Source organism: Gadus chalcogrammus, chromosome 23, assembly GCF_026213295.1.
Source record: "Gadus chalcogrammus isolate NIFS_2021 chromosome 23, NIFS_Gcha_1.0, whole genome shotgun sequence".
Classification (NCBI taxonomy): Eukaryota; Metazoa; Chordata; class Actinopteri; order Gadiformes; family Gadidae; genus Gadus; species Gadus chalcogrammus.
Genome location: NC_079434.1, coordinates 4,202,328 through 4,221,615, shown reverse-complemented (window position 1 = coordinate 4,221,615; position 19,288 = coordinate 4,202,328). Strand labels below are relative to the sequence as shown.

The 19,288-nt window shown below is 41.3% G+C and overlaps 2 protein-coding genes across 5 annotated transcripts; one reads left to right on the top strand and one right to left on the bottom strand.

Annotated features, from left to right (window-relative positions):
- Positions 1-1,176: 1,176 nt before the first annotated feature.
- eci2 (enoyl-CoA delta isomerase 2) lies at positions 1,177-10,365 on the bottom strand. Of its 3 annotated transcripts, none has more exons than XM_056584300.1 (11): positions 10,196-10,365; positions 9,202-9,263; positions 6,986-7,089; positions 6,733-6,831; positions 4,969-5,157; positions 4,410-4,479; positions 4,051-4,153; positions 3,810-3,930; positions 3,579-3,668; positions 2,337-2,480; positions 1,177-1,578 (listed from the first exon to the last, which is right to left on the bottom strand). In XM_056584300.1, exons 1-11 carry the CDS (start codon positions 10,243-10,245, stop codon positions 1,423-1,425), a joined length of 1,188 nt encoding a protein of 395 aa, XP_056440275.1. In that variant the 5' UTR covers positions 10,246-10,365; the 3' UTR covers positions 1,177-1,422. The 3 variants fall into 3 exon arrangements, with proteins under 3 accessions (XP_056440275.1, XP_056440276.1, XP_056440277.1); XM_056584301.1 differs by having other exon boundaries at positions 10,106-10,196; XM_056584302.1 differs by lacking the exon at positions 10,196-10,365 and adding an exon at positions 9,829-10,096.
- Positions 10,366-11,574: 1,209 nt separating this feature from the next.
- Positions 11,575-18,047, top strand: rheb (Ras homolog, mTORC1 binding). Of its 2 annotated transcripts, XM_056584339.1 has the most exons (9): positions 11,575-11,712; positions 12,369-12,440; positions 12,807-12,874; positions 12,992-13,074; positions 13,730-13,786; positions 14,037-14,084; positions 14,978-15,059; positions 16,495-16,583; positions 16,894-17,205. In XM_056584339.1, exons 1-9 carry the CDS (start codon positions 11,661-11,663, stop codon positions 17,108-17,110), a joined length of 768 nt encoding a protein of 255 aa, XP_056440314.1. In that variant the 5' UTR covers positions 11,575-11,660; the 3' UTR covers positions 17,111-17,205. The 2 variants fall into 2 exon arrangements, with proteins under 2 accessions (XP_056440314.1, XP_056440315.1); XM_056584340.1 differs by having other exon boundaries at positions 16,495-18,047.
- The last annotated feature ends 1,241 nt before the right edge of the window (positions 18,048-19,288 follow it).

Here is a 19,288-nt window from a genome sequence, read left to right as displayed (position 1 = left end):
ATGTTGTAGGTACATTTAATATCATGTGGACTTGACACTTATTAATATAATAAAGAAAAAATTGTATGCATGAGATTTTTTCATTATGCCGCAGTAACATCGTTTCTGCCATGCCTGCATTTCTAATTAAACTGATTTATATAGCTAATCTAAGTTTCGGTTTACCTTTTGGCTGGATTTCTTGGCGAAACCATTAACCCTGAGACTGAGATAAGAATACTGGATTCCATCAGTAGTCAAGTCATAAAACATAACCCTGTTTGTTATAAATATAGAGTGCCCCCATGTGGAGTAATTGTGAAACCGACTTAAGGTAGGCTAATACGTCTCGAATAACACCCTTACTTAAAATAATAAACTAATGAAAAAGCCACTTTCCCATCTGAATTTCGCTAATGTGCAACATGGATGCATTCAATTTAGTTTTTTTAACCTGAGGCTTTGAAAAAGTTCTTATCGCTAGGAACTTTTCGCATCGCAAAAAGTTGAAACACCAGTTGGCTTTCTAACTTTAGTGGATTCACATCGCCATCTGGTGGTTCTAACATGGAACTACACAAGGACAATCGATTCAACAAATGTTATCAGTCAGCTCGATTTAATATTTCCAAATGCCTTAAATTTAAAGTTACAACAGCAGTCCTCCGTTATGGCATTTTAGATTTTTTACAAACCAATACATTTCAGTGGTAATCAACAAAAATACACCCTAACCCTAACCTCTAAAGTAAAAAGCAGTCAACATTATCGCATAGTAATGTTAACAGCATTAGTTCAATTCATTTGAAGAAGCCAGTGAAACTACGAATGTTGGCAACGAGGTGCCCCTTTAATTTCTTGATTTATAAGGCAGTCTACTTATGGCATAATCACATGTATGACATAATCCACCATAGCTATCCAACAGGGCAATACAAATATGGAGGGTTTTATGGAAAATGTATTTACTATATATTTGACTCACAATTTTGTCCAATACGACAAGGCAACAAAGTGTTAATGTTTTATAGGAAGGCAAGGAGAGAAGGCAACCTCCTGTTCCTTCGGTCCCCATAAGCGACTCTCACCGTCTGACACAGTTATACGTTCTTACAAAAATAACAATTGTTACCGTGTTTCTCTTTGCAAAGTTGAAGATATTCTCTCAAAATCTCATGTCCTTTCTTTTTGTGTGCGTGTGTGTGTGTGTGTGTGTAAGAAGCTGGTCCATGGTCTAATTCCGGAACAATTAAAACTCAACAATTATATATATTATATATATATCAAACAGCCTAAATAATTTTTTATTTATCTGTCTTCTAACCCAATCTCTCCCCCTCGAGCATCTAGACGTTGCCTCATGGTTGCTCATGGCACTTTCTCTACCTTGGTCTGAAAAGGCGACCATTATATACCGCCACCAACCCCCCCTCCTCCCCGTCTCTACAACTTGGCCTTGCCCTGGAAGAAGCCCATGATGGCGGCCATGCACTCGTCGGACTGCCAGCGCTCCACCAGCCTCGCCACCTCGGCGTCGTTGGCCGCGTGCAGCCGCTCCAGCTCCGCCGAGCGGACCAGCTGCTTGGACAGCGCCAGGGACTGAGGGAGAGGGAGAGAGAGACTGTGTGTGTTAACGGTGGGATAGAGGTGGGCTGTGCACCACTACGTCAAACGGTGGAGGGTTCAGTGGCAACTAGCGGTGAGGTTGCAGATCCACCCGCCCTTCCTCCAATGACTACAATGACAATGACAGGGATGACAATGACATCTGGTACTTCCAGATGTCATTGTCTACAACAGCATATAGTAGCCTAGGGTCAAGTGATGAGGTTGCCTGATAGATTAATACATTGTATTAAGATATTTAGTCCTAGCAACTATAGGTCTCGGCTGACAAGTAAGACAGCGGTTCTGAATAATAATGGAAAAGGCGGCGTCTCTAGAGTCGTTGGCTGCTCCTTCATCGTATTGATACCGCCTCATATTAGATCAACGCTTGAGATCGATTGGTCTATCTCGCACCGGGCAGAAATATTCCAGCAGGGGAGGGGAAACGGACCTTATCTGCAGAGCAAATACACACGAGCCTGGAGAGATGTCTGCTTCAAGGCCATGTCTGTCTAGATGCTCCTCATTTCTACACACTTCACCTTGCCTTCAAGTATGAATTTACTCAAAAAGGGCCCTTGAATGCGTGTCTGTACACGCAAGCGCGTCGCCGTCTGTGAAGATACTGGGAATATCAGTATTCACAGATACTGTGAATACTGATAACTAATATACAAAGTGAGGTGGACTGTGATTCCTTGAGCTGACTTTGATCGTATAATGTCAGTGTCTGCAGTGTGTGTCCATACGTTGGGAGGCAGCTGGGCGTAGGCCTTGAGTCTGTTCCACACCTCCGTCTGGAAGGAGGCGTCAGGGAACACCTCAGTGACCAGACCCTGGTCGCAGGCCTGGGCCGCCGTCAGCTTCTTGTTGAACAGCAGCATCTCACTGGCCTGGGGAGGCAGAGACAGTGAAACACACAGAGGGAGGGACGTGGAGGAAGACAGAAGATGTGCACAAATTTGGTGAATTTAGATTGTAAATCATTGCGTTACATTGGTAATCATGTGTTGGCCATTTCAAATATTGTTAGTTTAACGTAATCCCAAATTGATAGAGTTTATTTGTGTTAGCATAGTCACATCATAGTTAAAGGTTTTACCAGCGATTCTAGGCCAAAACATAAATGGTCACATTCATCCGACCTTTCCTCACGATCCGCTAGCTGTCCGCCCAATATACAGGCAGTCAAAAAAAGGCATCTCTGTAAGCAGCCTATGCTCCGAGATCGTTCACAAAAACAAATGGTACTATCAACAACTCAAAACCAAAATAAATAGTAATCCAACAAATCCCCGACAAGGGGTGGCTGTTGGGGGTTTGGCGATGCTTTCATGATAGCTTTTACTGGAGGCAAGAAACACAGAACGGAGGGACGAGCGGGCTCTGCTTGTTTGGGATCTTGCTTCAAAACAGAAAACACCAACAGAGGTGACGTCACCCAACATCGCTGACACAACCTTTAAGATACATTTTGTTTACAGAATGCAATAAGGCCTAAAAAAAAAAATTGTTTGGTTCCGGTTTCCGACCGACCCTGTCAATTTATGTGCGACCCAAATTATTTTATGAGCTTTATAAAAAAAAACCCTTTTTTTTTTTTTGATGCAAACTATAATTACGTTTTGGTACAGCACCTCTTCATTCTGTACAAGGATGAGCGAATTTTCTCGTTTTTAAATGAAAACAACCTACCTATCATTCGCTGTCGCTGGAAAAAATAAAATAAAAAAATAAAATAAATTCCCTACCTACCCATGACCTCAACTGACAACCAACAGGAACCAAACTTTTTTTTTTTTTAGGCCTAATCAAGAATTATTAAAAACTTTACATTTAATAAAGACTTAAAGCTTAATCTTTGAGTGTTTCATTAATACATTTTCAGTATTTTTTTCTAATCCTCAATTAAATTGCCATTGTCTGACAATAAAAACAAACTGTAAAGGGAGGTGGTTCTTCAGGTTGCCTGTGTGTAACCCTGTGCTTACCTTGGAGGGCCCCATAATCAGGGGGAAGGTGTATGAGGAGCAGCCCTCTGGACTCTGACCCAGCTTGCTGAAGGGAGTGTGGAAGGTTGCCTACACCCCCCACGCGCGCACACACAAACACACACACACACACACACACACACACACACAGTGAAAATAGGCCGACAACACAGTATGGAAATGAATTTACTGTTTTGGTGGTTTGTTATATGATGATGCAGAACAACGTACCCTATCTGTGGCGTACACCAGATCAAACAGCGCCAGCACTGTGACCGATACGCCGACAGCTGGCCCGTTCACCACGGCAACCAGAGGTTTCGGAAAGTCTATGTAAGCATTGATGTAGTTCCTGTATACAAAGGAAGTGGAGAAAATTGACATTTAGTGCACTGTGCAGAAGAAAGTCAATTAATAGGTTGTTAATACAACAAGTAATCATCCACCCTGCTATAAACCACTCGGTGTTCACCTCAGCAGATCCCCACTTTTTTTCGCCAACGCATCAATTCCACCTTCTGGGATCTTGGTGAAGTTAGACAGGTCATTCCCACTGCAGTAAAAGTCCCCAGCACCTAGAAACACACGCACACACAAATGTGTAAGTGTGATCCTACGATAGCTCATCAATAATTTGTCTAATCACTATGCATTTACTTGTAAAATAAAAAAGATTGACAGCTTTGAGCTTTGTGGACTGTGAGACCATCCCGATATTCCTGTTGCACTTCCCAATAAAACTCAATCTCCAGAGTGAAACAGAACGTAAACGTGTGAGATCAGGATGGTCGCACGACTCTGTTTGGACACGTAAACAGTGTAACAACCAACCGGTAATGACTGTGAGCACAGAGCTGTCCTTTGCTGCTTGGTCCAGGGCAGAGATGATATCAGTGTACAACTGAGAGGGGAACAGAGGGAAGGGATGACAATTGACCATCTTCGTTGCTACAACAATCCTTTAATAACTTTACCAATGAGCCGTTTCAGCCCCTTCAAAAGAAGACCTATAATACTAATTTAAGGGGACTAGGTGTAGGAGTTTGGATTAAAATCGCTTTGCCTAGGCGATACATGGTAGCATTTTAACATAAAAGAATGTAACCTTCACCTACGCTCTTAATTGCATAGAACTGGTTATGAAAGGAGAAAGGAGGGAAACGACGTCGAAGTGGATAATAGATAATTTATAACTTTCAAACGTTTATTCATGTGATTGTTATCTACTGGACCAACGGAGCTCAGACTCCAGTGCTCTGAATGCAAGAGCCGGAGAAGACTGCAGTTCACACACCGGCCAGAGGGGCCAGTAATGAGAAGGAACTTCTGATTCCTGAGTACCGTTTAACATATAGCCAAAGTATTTTCAATAGGAAGTTTCATTGTTCACCTCTGTGGTGATGGCGTTCTTCTTGGCGGGCCTGTTGAGCATAATGGTGGTGATCTTATCTTCAGTTGTCACCACCAGATCTTTATATGTGGGGCCGCTGCCAGCAGCCTGTGCCACCACCTGAGCGGACCCTCCTTCCTCCGTCACCAGGGAGCCAATCAGGTCACAGTACTTCTGCCTGGCTTCTTCCTGATTGGAGGCAGAAAAAAAACAAGGCAAATGTGAGACACATCCATTCGTTTTCTTGTTATCTTTGCTTGTAATTGCTCCAAACTAAAACACATTGCTATCAGGATCAGAGTTATGCACTTGGTCAGAGATGTTCTCGCAACCCTGTAAGAGACCAAAGACCAGACCCGGAAACTGGAAACTCTGTAGTAACATCACTGTTGGGAATAAAGGAAATATTATACTTTTGCTTGGAATAGCCACCGTAGAACACCGTATATGTGTTTATTTAGATAGACAGATGTATACTTCATTGATCCCAAGGGGAAATTCAAAGACACAGTATCTTGCATTGACATAGCATACACATAGAAGATAAACAAGATGATCAAATAAAATAATATAAAATATCCACATGGATAATATGTACGATAAAAGATATGCTAAGGTACTCTTGGAGAATGTGTGGCCTGATGGCAGTGCAAATGAGTACGTGCAGCAGTGCAGGGATCAAATCTAGAAGCCAGCATTAAATATGGACAATAAAAAGGTCAGTACACTGTTTACGGGAGGTAGTGAAAAGTATGCTATATTTTTGCATATAGAGCGGTTAGTGAGATCCGACCACCGTGTAGGAACGATGCCCCCTTGTGGTTAGCGGTAATACCGCAAGCACACTCCCTTGTGTTACATTTTTCACCTGCACTGATGAGGTAGTTATTTGTGCCGTTGTTTGTCTAAACGCAGGATTACAAAAAAAGCGATTAGCCCAATGTTCGATAAACCTTGGGAAGGGTGAAGTGTCGCCAAGGAAGGGCAAACTAAAGAGATACAGGTCTGAAACTTAAGTTTCACTTTTGATAACATCTCCACCTTCAATCTGCTCTCCTTGTGGCCTTCTAGTTCGTTCATTTTAATTGTTCCCAAATATGTTCAAATTGTGGAGCTGAAGAGTAAAAGGAGTTATAAATAAACTAAAAAATACGTTATAGATCAAATAAAAAGATGTGGGGAGTCATGAGGATTTGCTGCGATCACTAGCCAAACCGCCACTTACATACATGTTCTTACAAAATGTTCTTACTTAATGTGTGTTTTCTGAGCAATTCATTACATTTTAAAGTGTTGAGGCAGCTAGCCTCCACAAAGAAGGATGCATTGTTCTCAGATGCGTTTTCAGATTAGTTGTGTTCGCTCACTTCACTGATATCTTTCTAAAGAGTCAATGTACCCAAAACCATTTCTGGGGGTTTAAATCGTGGCAATTATACAACAGTCAACATCCTAATGTAATAGTAAGCCTTGTGTTACTAAAAACGAATACCGAAAAGAAAAAGCTAAAATCCTGTGTTTTCCTGTGCACTATGTGAACGTTCCACTCTGCTGTGACGCTGGTGGCATATTTTTTCGTGATATCTGAGTGTCTTTACAAGGAAGAAAGTTTGAGAAAGTTTAGCTTTTCTGACAACTATAACTTGCCGAAGAAAAAACGCCTAGTTGAACAGGGCAATCACACAGCAGGTTTCTAGAAGATATTCCAAGGGTCTGTTGAAACATGGTGCTTTGGTGCTGAGAGAGTTGTTGAGAGGATATTACCTGAGATATGGATCCAAGTGACTTCCATGCGTCCCATTTAGCTTTTTTGACAAAATCTAGCATCCCGGGTTTCGACGAGGTGCACTGTCCTTCAGTGGACTGGACGGTCGGTCGGCGGTTGTTGTCGTGGTTGTGTGTTGATTTGGATAAGATAAGATTGAGGAGGATAGCATTATAAGAAAAAAAAATTCACTTTAATGACAAATCATGTCATGCACAATTGAAGGGAGCCCTGTCGAATGGTGGATGTTACCTGTTTGAAGAGAGCATAGATTTGTAGTTTGGCCATATTGCCTGGGTCATTCTTAAGGGTGGCCAGCTGGCTCTTGGCCAGGTTAAACTGCTCCACGGTAGCACCTGCAAACACATGGATCACTGCCTACCGATGGGACTTTTCAACTGATGTAATGTAATACAACTGAACCATGGACACAAAATGTCTGGGGTTTAGTGTAGTAAAATGAAGATAACAAACACAGAGCTTTGCTGATGCTTCGACATTTTTACATTGAGCATAGAGCAGATAACCGCCAAAGCAACATGTGAAGTAATATTAACACGAATACCTTTAAAAAAACAACAAAACAGTGGTGCAATATGACGATTACATGTGACACTTGTAAGACATTTGCGTGGGCACATCGTGATGTTGTTGCTGAAACAATATGCAGGGGTTGACACTAACGGTTGCCCGCTTGCCCGGGGCAAGTAAAAAAAATGTTTGGGCAAGTTGAGATTTTTTCTGGTTGCCCGAACGGGCAAGTGGATTTTGGGTGGATGTTAATATAAAAGCTATTTATTCAAATGTTTTTAGAAACTGCAGAACAACCTTTTGTTCCTCAAAACCACACAAAATATAAGTATTTGCAATTGATCAGCGCGCTGTCTTCTCTTCTCTCGGAAAGCGAGTTAACAGTCACGCATCGCTTCAGTGCGAATATAGCCCCGCCTTCTGTCACTCACTCGCTGTGCGGTCCCTGGCATTGATTCGCTAAAGGTTAGCCAACACAGCTAGCATCTCAAGTGCAGCACCTCCGCAAACGGTTTAGGTAGAAGCTAATGGAGTAGTGATGGAGGAGTGCAGTTTGGAAGTACTTTGGATTGAGGCAAATTATCAAGGAAAGTCAAGAACACGGTTTTGGGTTTCATAACTGTGCACATGCACACAGCAATAGCGATCTTTTTCACGAAATTGGACCCTCACAAACTACTGTATATTACATGAAAGCTGACCCTCCACTTATTCCAACAGTCCAAACCATATCATTCTGTGACTAAAACTTGCAAATAACAAATTAAGTAGAAACGTCCCCTTTTCTTTTAACAACCAAAAATGAAGTATTACCTTTGTGATTTTTGTCCACAAAGTTGATTCTGATCGAATAAAACCACCATAAACAGATTATCCAGTATCTGGGCCAAATTTTGCAACTTAACATGCTGTTTTCAATCAATGAGTAAGAGAAGGTTTCTTAGGAAATAGGTAAATTGCCTTCAATCAGAAAACATATTCTTCAGCGCAATCTAGTGGCCATATATTTATTTGCGAGTGTTTGGCTTGGTGCATTCGATTGCCCTGAACTTTATATAGAGGTGTCAAGTGTCAAAATTGTAAGATATCTACCTTTATTTGTGTCTCATAGTAAGACAGCGCTCCCAACTGATAATGACCAACTGATGGAAATGTTATCTTCCACTTATGCTGTGTTCCATGGCTTTATTCACTTTAACCAAGTATTATCCCCATTGAATATTTCACTTGCACAACAATCTTTCTTTTGGCCCAAAGATTACATTATCGCCCTTGCAGTTGTGGAGATATAATCTATTTACTTTGGGTATGTTCTTTCCTGAAAAAAACGTTTCCCCTGATATCAAAAATGGTATAGAATATCGATCTTTTTCCAGGAATAGTGTTGAAGTTAGAAATCCAGTATCGTGACTGACAACCCTACTAGAAACGCAATTGTGATTATTCAGTTAGAGCTACAAGAAACTTGAAAGTTAAAAAGACATATCTTTGCTACTACCTCTGACATTTAGTTATGTACATTTGCATAAAATCATGCAGGTCTACATATAACTTGGCGATAGCTTTAATAGGTTGGAACGGTGGACTGAAATCACTTCATGGCACGATGTGACCGCTCGATAAATAAGTAAAGAAAGAGAAGTTTGTTATTTTTTAAACACAAGATGTGTGGAAGCTAACATTCAGCTTCAGTCTGAGCTAGGATGATTTTTCTGAGCCCCCCCAAAACCAGGCCGGGTGCCTGGCAAAAAGAGGCCCGTTCACGATTCTGATTATAATTTGGGCAAGTGAACATTACATTCGGGCAAGTTGAACCTGACCTGTACTTGCCCGATGGGCAAGTGCTTTTGAAACCTTAGTGTCAACCCCTGAATATGTTGCTGGCCCTTACCAATACCCAGAACAATACATGGAGCTACTTATTTACATGTACTCACCCATCAATGGAGAAGCATTGGTGTGGAACTTGAGCACGGGAACAGCAGTCGCTCGGCCAACCCTAGAAGAAGGAAAGTGAGACATGAACATTTGTTGCTGCAAAAATAATGTGCCGCTCGCTCTTAACCTAAAAGGGTTTCAACCATCCATATAGGACTGTTTGAATAACAAAAAACAGATGTTAATGCAAAACAGTCAAATTATGAGTCAACATTCTGTTTGTTTGTTTATAACCTTTGTTTGCTAGTATGAACTGCAATGAGTGAAGATCAATATTTGAAAAGAAGTGATCAAAAAAAAAAAGATCTTCAATATCTTCATGTCATGTGCCCTCGTGACTCAATAAGTCGCAATTTGAAAATATCGTTGCATGCACTTGGCTACAAAAGTACACTGCGGGTCTCACCTGTAATGAGCTGTACTAAACCAAACTAGTTGACGCATTACACAATGAACCAACAAGTGGCCCGGGGTCACATAATGTAGAGCAGAGGTCGTCGGGACTTTGGCTTTACCAGACCTGATCTCAAATGGCATAACATGACATTAATAACCTTACAGTCAGAATAAAGCAACGGTCAAAGACTACTACAATTTAGCAGGAATAAAAAAAGTCATTAGAGGACCTTGTATTGAGCGTGGTTCGTACTAGCTGCTATGCTGCAGGACATCATTGAAGACCTTGTATTCACCCTACTAGCTGCTATGCTAACTCCCCTTTCATTGAGCTTGCAGACAGAGGATGGCTATTGACATGTCATTTAGCACTCAGTGACATTAAAAAGACTAGTGTTGTTATTATATATGTGAGACAGTTACTCCCTAAAAAACATCAGAGGACCGTGCTACCTTAAGCTAAATCAGCTACCTTGCGCTGTTGGAGAGTAATGCTAAACGGTTTACCCTTGTAACACGCGTTTTAACTGGATTCAGACGGAGTGCCCTGGCTGCCAAACAACCAGCAAACTCTAATGTTGTTCAATGTTCTCTTACCTCGATAGACTGACGAACCGCAAAGGGGCAAACAAGCTACGAGCAGCCATCTAGCAGTTAGCCTCACACAGTGCAGTGCAAAGTACAGTTCGTGCCCTGAAGGGTTCGCTCTGGGTTACGGCCAACCGGCTAGTGTCAATTGAGATGGGCTGAATGAAGGCTCGCTCTGTTCGCCAACACAACAGACCAAGACGGGCTTGAAATAATAAATAAATATTAAACACCAAAAAACTAAAGTATACGAAAGTAGACATGGGAGCAGCGTTTTTTTGGGATAAGAAGCACTTCTCTACTGTTTTCAATTAGTTGTTTGTTTTCAAACAATTAGCCCTATATAGAATATCATGTCTGTAACAGTTTTAAATTGTAAATGCGCAAAAACAATAAATAGATAAGAGGTAGTCTGTACAGTAAATAGAATAAAAAATATTAAATTTGAGGTCGTCTTTATATATATGTGTCTGCGTGTATGCATGAGTTGGACAACATGTGTGACTTGGTTTGGGGCCCTGTTGAGATCAGTGTTTACAGGCCTATAGTGGCCTGGGAAACAGTGGCGGTTCTACGTCCAGTTTGTGCCCACACACAAGTCCAGTTACGCCCAGGGCAAGACTTGTGTGCGTCCAGTTACGCCCAGTTACGCCCCTGTGTGTCTACATCCCTGTGTGCCTAGTTCACACCTAGTTCAACCAGTTTATCAGCAAGTCTGGTGTGGATTATTGTATTGCAAGCTGAACTGTAATCGATAAACAACAGTGTCACATAACCTCCCTTCTGGCTTCATTCAATCCTGCAAGAATATGTTTCTTATTTTAAATATAAGTCATTCCATAACATCTGACTAAAGCAAACACGTTTTTGTGATCTCCTCATCTCAGCGAGAGGCCAGAACATTTCAACCAAGCAGCATCCCATTATCGTTGAACCATGTCAGAATATCTATAAACATTTATCATTTGTTTTGTCCTGCAATAATCTCCTTTATTTCCCCCCGAAGCCAATGCTTTTGTGAAGCTGATACCCTTTATCCACCAGATGGTGCTTCGTTCTGTTCAAACACAACCATTTGCTCAGTAATGACTTTTGTTAACAGCCCTTTAACTTTCGACAGTGCTAAACCAAAACGCTAGGGGAAGCTAGGGGTTTTTACTCTCACAGATAGTAGCATCCATCTGATGAAGCTGGGCTCTGTCTGCGTTAGACCCGCCCACTTCCCAGAGTTGTCAGCATCCATTGGCTGGAGCGTCAAGGTGTCAAAGTCTGTGATGAATGTGATAGGACCATCAGTCCATGTCCAGCAACCACATGGTCTTTAGTCCAATTGAAATAAACGTCTATTATGGGAGTGACTTTAATATATTTGCGTGACCAAGGGATGTTGAGCAGGCTACTCATTAATAATGAATTGGGTTTGAAGGGAGAGATCTGCTGCTCAGCCCGGTGTTTAGACGCTTGGAAGAAGATCATGCCGCAGCCAAAATCACGGAAAATCGCCGTATTGGGTTACAGATCCGTGGGTGAGTGACTCCTATTGCTTCTTAAACTATATATGGGCCGACTTCAAGAGAAAAATACGAAGCGAATGATAGGCTACGACGTATTTCTCACAACGCGCATCTGTACGCATTGTTTAAAATAGTAATATAGCCTATATTACTCAAATAGGTCAGATGGACTTGACATGGGTGTGTCTGTGTTAGGGAGGAATTTCATCCTAGTAACATTTTTTCAATTGTATATTCAACGTAAACTTAACTAACTATCGATGGGCTACAAACACATCTGTCCAAAATGAAAGTTATATTCATTATCCAAGTTTTATAGATTGGTCCACACGACTGGTCTAGCAGGATGTAATGAAGGATGTGCAGTAGACCAGTGGTGATGCTGCGATCATTACGTCAAAACACATGATGGCAGCCCTCAGAGAACAACGTGGTCACTAGTACACTAAAACCCCCCATATCCTTCAGTTGATTTTAAACATGTTGCACTAATAATGTTGCATGCGTTCTAATGCTAATGATCATTTTTGAGTTGGTAATCCATAGTGCATCTCCATTAATAACGAATTGATTATCATCGATAAGACTCATAATATGATGTTCATAATCCTAACTGAATTCTAAACATAAGCCATGTTAAAACGTTGTGAGTGTTTCTGTTTCTTCAGGAAAATCTTCCCTTACCATCCAGTTTGTTGAAGGACAGTTTGTGGACTCGTATGATCCCACCATAGAAAACAGTATGTTGATACGATATATTTAATAACTGAACCTTTCCTGTACCGGCCTGTAGACTTACAAAAGAAGGAAGAGGAACACAACAATATGACATATTATTGTTAGTGTAGTCATGATTGAGCTATCTGCTGTTAGTTTTTGAAATCCCTCTGTGTGATATGACATTGCATACCACACACAACAATCAATGTTAATATTTCTCTCTCTCTCTCTCTCTCTCTCTCTCTCTCTCTCTCTCTCTCTCTCTCTCTCTCTCTCTCTCTCTCTCTCTCTCTCTCTCTCTCTCTCTCTCTCTCTCTCTCTCTCTCTCTCTCTCTCTCTCTCAAACACATATGCTTGTTCACTCACTCTCTCTCTCACTCAATCAGCATTTACTAAGACTATAACAGTGAGTGGTCAGGAGTACCACCTGCAGCTAGTGGACACAGCCGGTCAGGTGAGCGCTGGCATCCAATCACAAGCCCCTTCTTATAACCTTCTTGTATGGGCTTATGCATCTTCCCTTCTCTCTTTTATTTCCCTCATTCTCTCTTTCTATCTTTCTCTCTTTCAGGATGAATACTCCATCTTTCCTCAGAGTTACACGATTGATGTGGACGGATACATCCTCCTGTTCTCTGTCACCTCCTACAAAAGGTTCTCTACCTGTTAATTACTTTCATTCGGTTCTGTCGTTTTCCATCTCCCATTTGTCCCCTTCACTCCCTGCCGCGGCCCCTCGTTCACCCTCCCCGTTCTTACCTCTTGTCTATTGATTATGGTGTTGTTGACATCGTTAGAGATCACATTAGGCCCCGCCCTGACAAGCTCTCAGAGAGAGTAAGTGACCTCCTGTTAGTAGAGTGTCGTTACATCAGAGGCTGATGCAAACACAGATATGAGTGGTAGTGTCCCAGATTCTAGATATCCCCCACCTTTGAATTGACACATTATCTGTTATCAGAACAATGTACAGCTCTGAATGATCAGAATACCTAATACAAATAATGATGTTTAGTCTCTTATGATCAATAGCCTCACTCATTGGTAGTTCATGTTATTGCATGTATTAAATTAAGCTTGAAGCGTGTCTTCGACTCAAAGACCAGAAAAAACGAACCTTCGTGATGTTATTGAAGTAAAATTGAAATGACAGCGATAAGCAAGATGTTGGAGTTCAATTAGTTATGAGAGAACTGTGGGAATGTGTAGTTGGAAGTGCTATAAACCCTTGAGTCAATGTCGCCTACCTCATGAATGCCCAGTAGAGTGAGTGAAACGTAAACACGATGATATCTGTATGTTTTTTCAGTTTTGAAGTGGTCCGAGTGATCCACGAAAAGCTTCTGGACATGGTGGGAAACTTGCAGTAAGTAAACCAAATCCCTTTGACCTTTCTCTTCCAGGGGAAAAGTTATTTCCCAAAAGATTCACAGATACATACATTTTACTATAATACACAGGTCAATAGCTGTCTGTCATAACTCTCTCTCTCTCTCTCTCTGTCTATCTCTGTCTCTGTCTCTGTCTCTGTCTCTGTCTCTGTCTCTGTCTCTCTCTGTCTCTCTGTCTCTCTGTGTCTCTGTGTCTCTGTCTTCTCACCCCCCGTGCCCTTTCAGAGTACCAATAATTTTAGTAGGCAACAAAAAGGACTTGCACATGGAAAGGTGAGCAACTGTATCTTAACAAACTCACACACAACTCTGACCTCACCAAATCTGTACCAGGAAACATTAAAGAATTTGCTCTTTCTTTTGATTGGCTTTGTATGTGTGTGTGTGTTTGAATGCAGCCAATTAGTTTGTGTGTGTATCATTGAGAAACCAAAGGATGTCAAATGTCTGAATTAATGTTTAACAAAGCATATTTCTAATAAAATAATATATTACACTGAGCATTTTTAGTACGATGTATGTTTACATTTAAATGTAGGCGGCCACTTTATTTTCTGCGGAAAACACGTTTGAATTGAAAGATTAAAAGGAGGGAGCAAAGGAAATGGAGGAGAGGAAGAGTGAGAGAGAGAGAGGTCTGCTTGCAGGAAGGGAGGAGAGGACTTTATATGCAAGGCCAGAGCTGCAACGAGATCAATACGTGTGTAAGATCCAATCACCAGGGGAGAAAAACAACTCGCACGCAGATCACAGCAACATGAGTCATGTAGTCACAAGCTCTCTGGAGAGGGACAGTATATGAGGAGGAGCACAAATAACACAGGAGGTGTGTGTGTGTGTGTGTGTGTGTGTGTGTGTGTGTGTGTGTGTGTGTGTGTGTGTGTGTGTGTGTGTGTGTGTGTGTGTGTGTGTGTGTGTGTGTGTGTGTGTGTGTGTGTGTGTGTGTGTGTGTGTACATGCGTGTGTGTGGGTACACGTGCGTGTGTGCGTGTTTTTGTGTGAATAATCAGTGGAAGGAGAGGAAAGGCATCCAAATGGTTTTATAGTTTTTAATACACTGAATCGCTGACGCAAAGATCTTTCTCTCTGTTCTACCATTTCCGGTTCTCCCTGGATCTTTGGCCGGGGCTGGTTCTACTGTGTCCTCTGGGGTCTCTCCATGGCAGAGTGATCAGCTTCGAGGAGGGCCGGGCGCTGGCGGAGTCCTGGAGCGCTCCCTTCCTGGAGTCCTCGGCCAAGGAGAACCAGGTCGGGAACGCTGAACCCTGTGCTCATCTGTTCACCCCCAAACCCCAACACACTTACCCACAAACCCACAACTCACAAACAATGCTGGGAATACAACAAACAAGTACATTCAACTTAAAATTTCTATTTCCTTTTTTGCTATTAAGTGGAATGTGTAAACATCACTCAGTTCTGTGATGCTGGCAGACTAAAGCAGAGTAGTTTTTTTTACCAATGAACAAACTAACAAGTGTAACGAAACAATTATTGCTCACCAACTAAAAAACGATTTCCTATTATCACTGAGGACATTAGTTCGGTAAGGCAATTTGCACCCCTGGTAAAATGATCTGTATAAGCCATTTGTACCCTGGTGCAATTAAGGATGATGAATGAATATGAAAGAATAAGATATGTCTCCTAGTCATAGTTAAACAATAGCCCATGTTAGTAAATTCTTTTCTTTCCAAATATAATTTGATTGCATTGGATCAAACATTACTAGCTTTTTTTATCCTCCTGACTCCATAATGGACACAAGAAAGGGTACATTTAGAGTACTTAAATGTACTTGAGACAATTGCATCTGAACAGTGTATCTTTTCAGATCGGTCTTCATGCATTGGATGGTAGCCCTCTGCACTCCATGCTTTCATTGCTAGGTGGAACTCTTCATCTGCAACTGTCAAACGTCTGCCCTGATCATATTTTACTCGGCCGGTGGTCCTTTTAAAGAAGAAAAGAAAATTGTAGTCAGGTAGAATTATGATAAAATTAGAAAAAGTGTGACATAAGACACTAATGCAATTTTTGCATTTAAATTGGCAGTTTAGGGGGAGTACATGAAATAAAGGGTGTTTTTTAAGCCCAACAGTAGGTGCGTTTCCATCCCCCTAATTTAATGCGAACTTTGAAGTATCGAATCAGTAAACGGTGATGGAAACACCAAAATTCGCATCAAAATCCTCTAATTCGCGAAAAAGTTTATCCGCTCGCTTGAGGTGGTTTTTGAGAAATGCTAAACAGAGTAAATTGGCAAAATGGGGGATGGAAACACATTTTTCGAATCAGCTGTGACGTAGCGAACTTTGAACACACAGGACTGACAGTCTTTTCGATTTCCGCATAACGACTGGCCATAGCAAGCATGCCGACATCAACGTATAACGTCATCACCCTATTCCACTCCAACCACTTGATGGAAACGCACCTAATTCGAATTACTTTTTTGCGAACTTTCTCAAGATTCGCATCACCTTTAAGATGGAAACGCACCTAGTGTGACCAAGGCTAAAAGTACCAGGGGTACGAATAGACACTCCGAATTAGTTTTCACAGTTGGTACATAAAAGTAAATACACACTTGTATCATAACACATATCAGCAGACCTGACTGACTTACCCTGAATCGCTGTCTACTTCCTGTTTCCTGCACCTGTCCTTCCTGTGTGTGCAGACGGCTGTGGAGGTGTTCAGGAGGATGATCCTGGAGGTGGAGAAGATGGAGGCGGGGCAGCCTCCCGGTCGCACCTCCTGTCTCATCATGTAGTATATCTGGACCTACAACCCTTTCTTCCTCCAACCTCTGCCCGCTTATTTCACTACCTCCTTTTTCTCCTCCCCCTCCATTCTCTCCATCCTGTCCTTTGTCTCCTTGTCTGTCTGTCACTCTTTCTCTCTCTCTTAAGGTAGAGTTATGGTTGGACGTTGACGCAACGCAACGACCACACAGTCGCTTAGACTTAGTCGGAACCTGTTTTGGTTCTGAGACGGGTTTACGTCGGGTTGACGTTAGCCGACCAATCACAGTCCTTGCTGCTGCTGTGTTGCCTTGACGCAAGGTTCCAATTTTTAGGAGGCGCACGTCACACTCCTGTGGTGGATGGAAGGTGGGTCCGCAAGGACGTCATGGGTCCGCATTCCCCCTTGCGTCGATGTCCAACCATAACTACTTTTACTCTTTCTCTCTCTGTGTCTACCAGTCTCCATCTTTATCTCTCTCCCTCTCTCGCTCTCTTGACCAAACACTGCAACCTTGGAAAAGACCAGCAATATTTCGAGATGTCCAATGAGGAACATTGAAAAGATTGCAACGGTGTGGGCACTAATTTGAGCCAATCAGAAAACAGCATGTGCAATAACCCTTGTTTTCAACCAAAGATTTTTCACTTTGGTTTTAGTATTTTTAAGTGTGTGATCACTTTGTTTTTGTCTAAATATGTTTCTGTTATTTATTATTATTATTATTATTATTATTATTATTATTATTATTATTATTATTATTATTATTATTATTATTATTTCAGTCATTGGTGGAAACCAAAATCCCAAACTAAATAATTGATGATTTCATCCCAGACTTCCAGATTATTACCCAATTTATATCATTTTTTATTTGCATGGAATCGGACTAGGCTAGACTAGACGATGACTTATCTATTTTGAGCTTGTCATGCTGGGGCATCAGAGTTACTGTTATAAGTTGATGCAGAAAGTGGCCTTGATTTACACCTGCCAGTTCCTTTCTAGCAGTGTTTTGTCATTAACTAAATTTGCCCATAGGAAGGGAGGGACATTGTTATGATGTTATTGGTTGAAAGTTTAACCAATAATGCAATGCAAAGGAAGTTTGGTTTATGAGATTTGTTATTAATTTATAATTTTCCCAACCTTGTTGAATGTGAATAAAATGACTATGGAAATTAGCCAACAAGGTGAAAAGGAACTTTTAACTTACATTGCAAATAATTAGCACGCTGGACTATATTTCTACATGCTGTTGAAACCCACCAGACAGGTCACAGCAGTGCAGTTCCGGTAAAGACACACACACGCACACGCACACACGCACACACACACACACACACACACACACACACACACACACACACACACACACACACACACACACACACACACACACACACACACACACACACACACACACACACACATTACTTGAAATGGTTTTATATGGAAATAAGAACAAATAAATCCAGTTTAATATTACTTTCATTAAATCTGTGTGCTATTGCCTGTTTAAACATCTCATTGTAATGAAGATGCATGCCGGTGATATATACTGGAAGTGTGTATAATCTTTATGATATGGATTATCAGTTGACGTGTTGGATTATTTCAACAGGGGGTGCTGTTGATTCAGTCATTTATTACAACTTTCTGTTCTGGCAAAGTAAAGGAATAATCATCCCTCAAATTCAGTTCATGCCACGGGTACCTTCTGAGCTCAATACAACCATAACACAGTTATATATAATATATATATATATATTATAAGTATATGCAAACTATCAGGATCCAAGTGGAACAAATTGCTACTACTGTTTACTACTCTCTGAGTTCCTCTCCTCTGACACTATTGTGATACTCATACTGATTTAGGTTATCTGTCATTTGAAATTAATGATAATACTAAAATAATTCATAAATATGGCTATGAAATAAATAAATGAGGCCATAAATATATTTGATGATATAAATTATTCAACATTTTTAAATTAATAAATCGACTGTAGGACTATTATTGTTTAGGCCTATTTCAATGTTTATTTATCTTATTTCATAATGCCATATTTATTCATTTAATGCCACATTTATTTCATAATGGCACATTCTCCCATGAAGACTCATTAACCAATAAACGCGAATAAAGAATATTTTTTAATGATAACATAAGAGAGAATATTTTGCATGATAAGTCTTTGGCGTGAGCCCCGTCACGGATCCAGGACGACGTGTGGACACTGCATATGCTGCCAGGACTAGCAGGGCCGGAGCTCCCCTGGACCGGTAGACTGGGGCAGACCTGGTGGTGGTGGGGTGGAAGGGGGAGCATCGAACGAAATACCTATGCAGCAAAGAACATAGGTTAGACTACTCTTTATGAAGCAGGTGATTGGTGATTGGCAAACTGGCGCGTGTGAGTTGAGTCCTCCTGGTAGAACAGATAGGAAGCTTACATTTCCTATCTGGTATATTCAAATGAGGGGGGCGTGGTTATCCCAGGCCAAAGCAACAGCACTGAATCATTGAATATACAGCACTGAATATTAGAGATGCTGGGAAATGTCTAGCGGATGGAAGGAATCAAAGGATAGAGTCCGGGGAAAATTTGGGGGGGAGAAGGCTGCAGATGATCTATCCTTAAAATTCGTCATGAGGTAGGGAACATGTTGGTATTTTTTAGCTTATAGGCTGAAGTACATTCCCATTGCCTGAGATATTTTGCA

Bases quoted from the DNA above. Each gene is read 5' to 3' on its own strand.
- eci2 (XM_056584300.1), bottom strand. From the start codon at position 10,245: ATGGCTGCTCGTAGCTTGTTTGCCCCTTTGCGGTTCGTCAGTCTATCG. The intron at 3,669-3,809 runs GTACGTTGTTCT...TGGGGGGTGTAG, and splicing joins TGGTGTACGCCACAGATAGG to GCAACCTTCCACACTCCCTT. The intron at 1,579-2,336 runs GTATGGACACAC...CCTCTCCCTCAG, and splicing joins ACGCCCAGCTGCCTCCCAAC to TCCCTGGCGCTGTCCAAGCA.
- rheb (XM_056584339.1), top strand. From the start codon at position 11,661: ATGCCGCAGCCAAAATCACGGAAAATCGCCGTATTGGGTTACAGATCC. The intron at 12,875-12,991 runs GTGAGCGCTGGC...TCTCTCTTTCAG, and splicing joins TAGTGGACACAGCCGGTCAG to GATGAATACTCCATCTTTCC. The intron at 13,787-14,036 runs GTAAGTAAACCA...GTGCCCTTTCAG, and splicing joins GACATGGTGGGAAACTTGCA to AGTACCAATAATTTTAGTAG.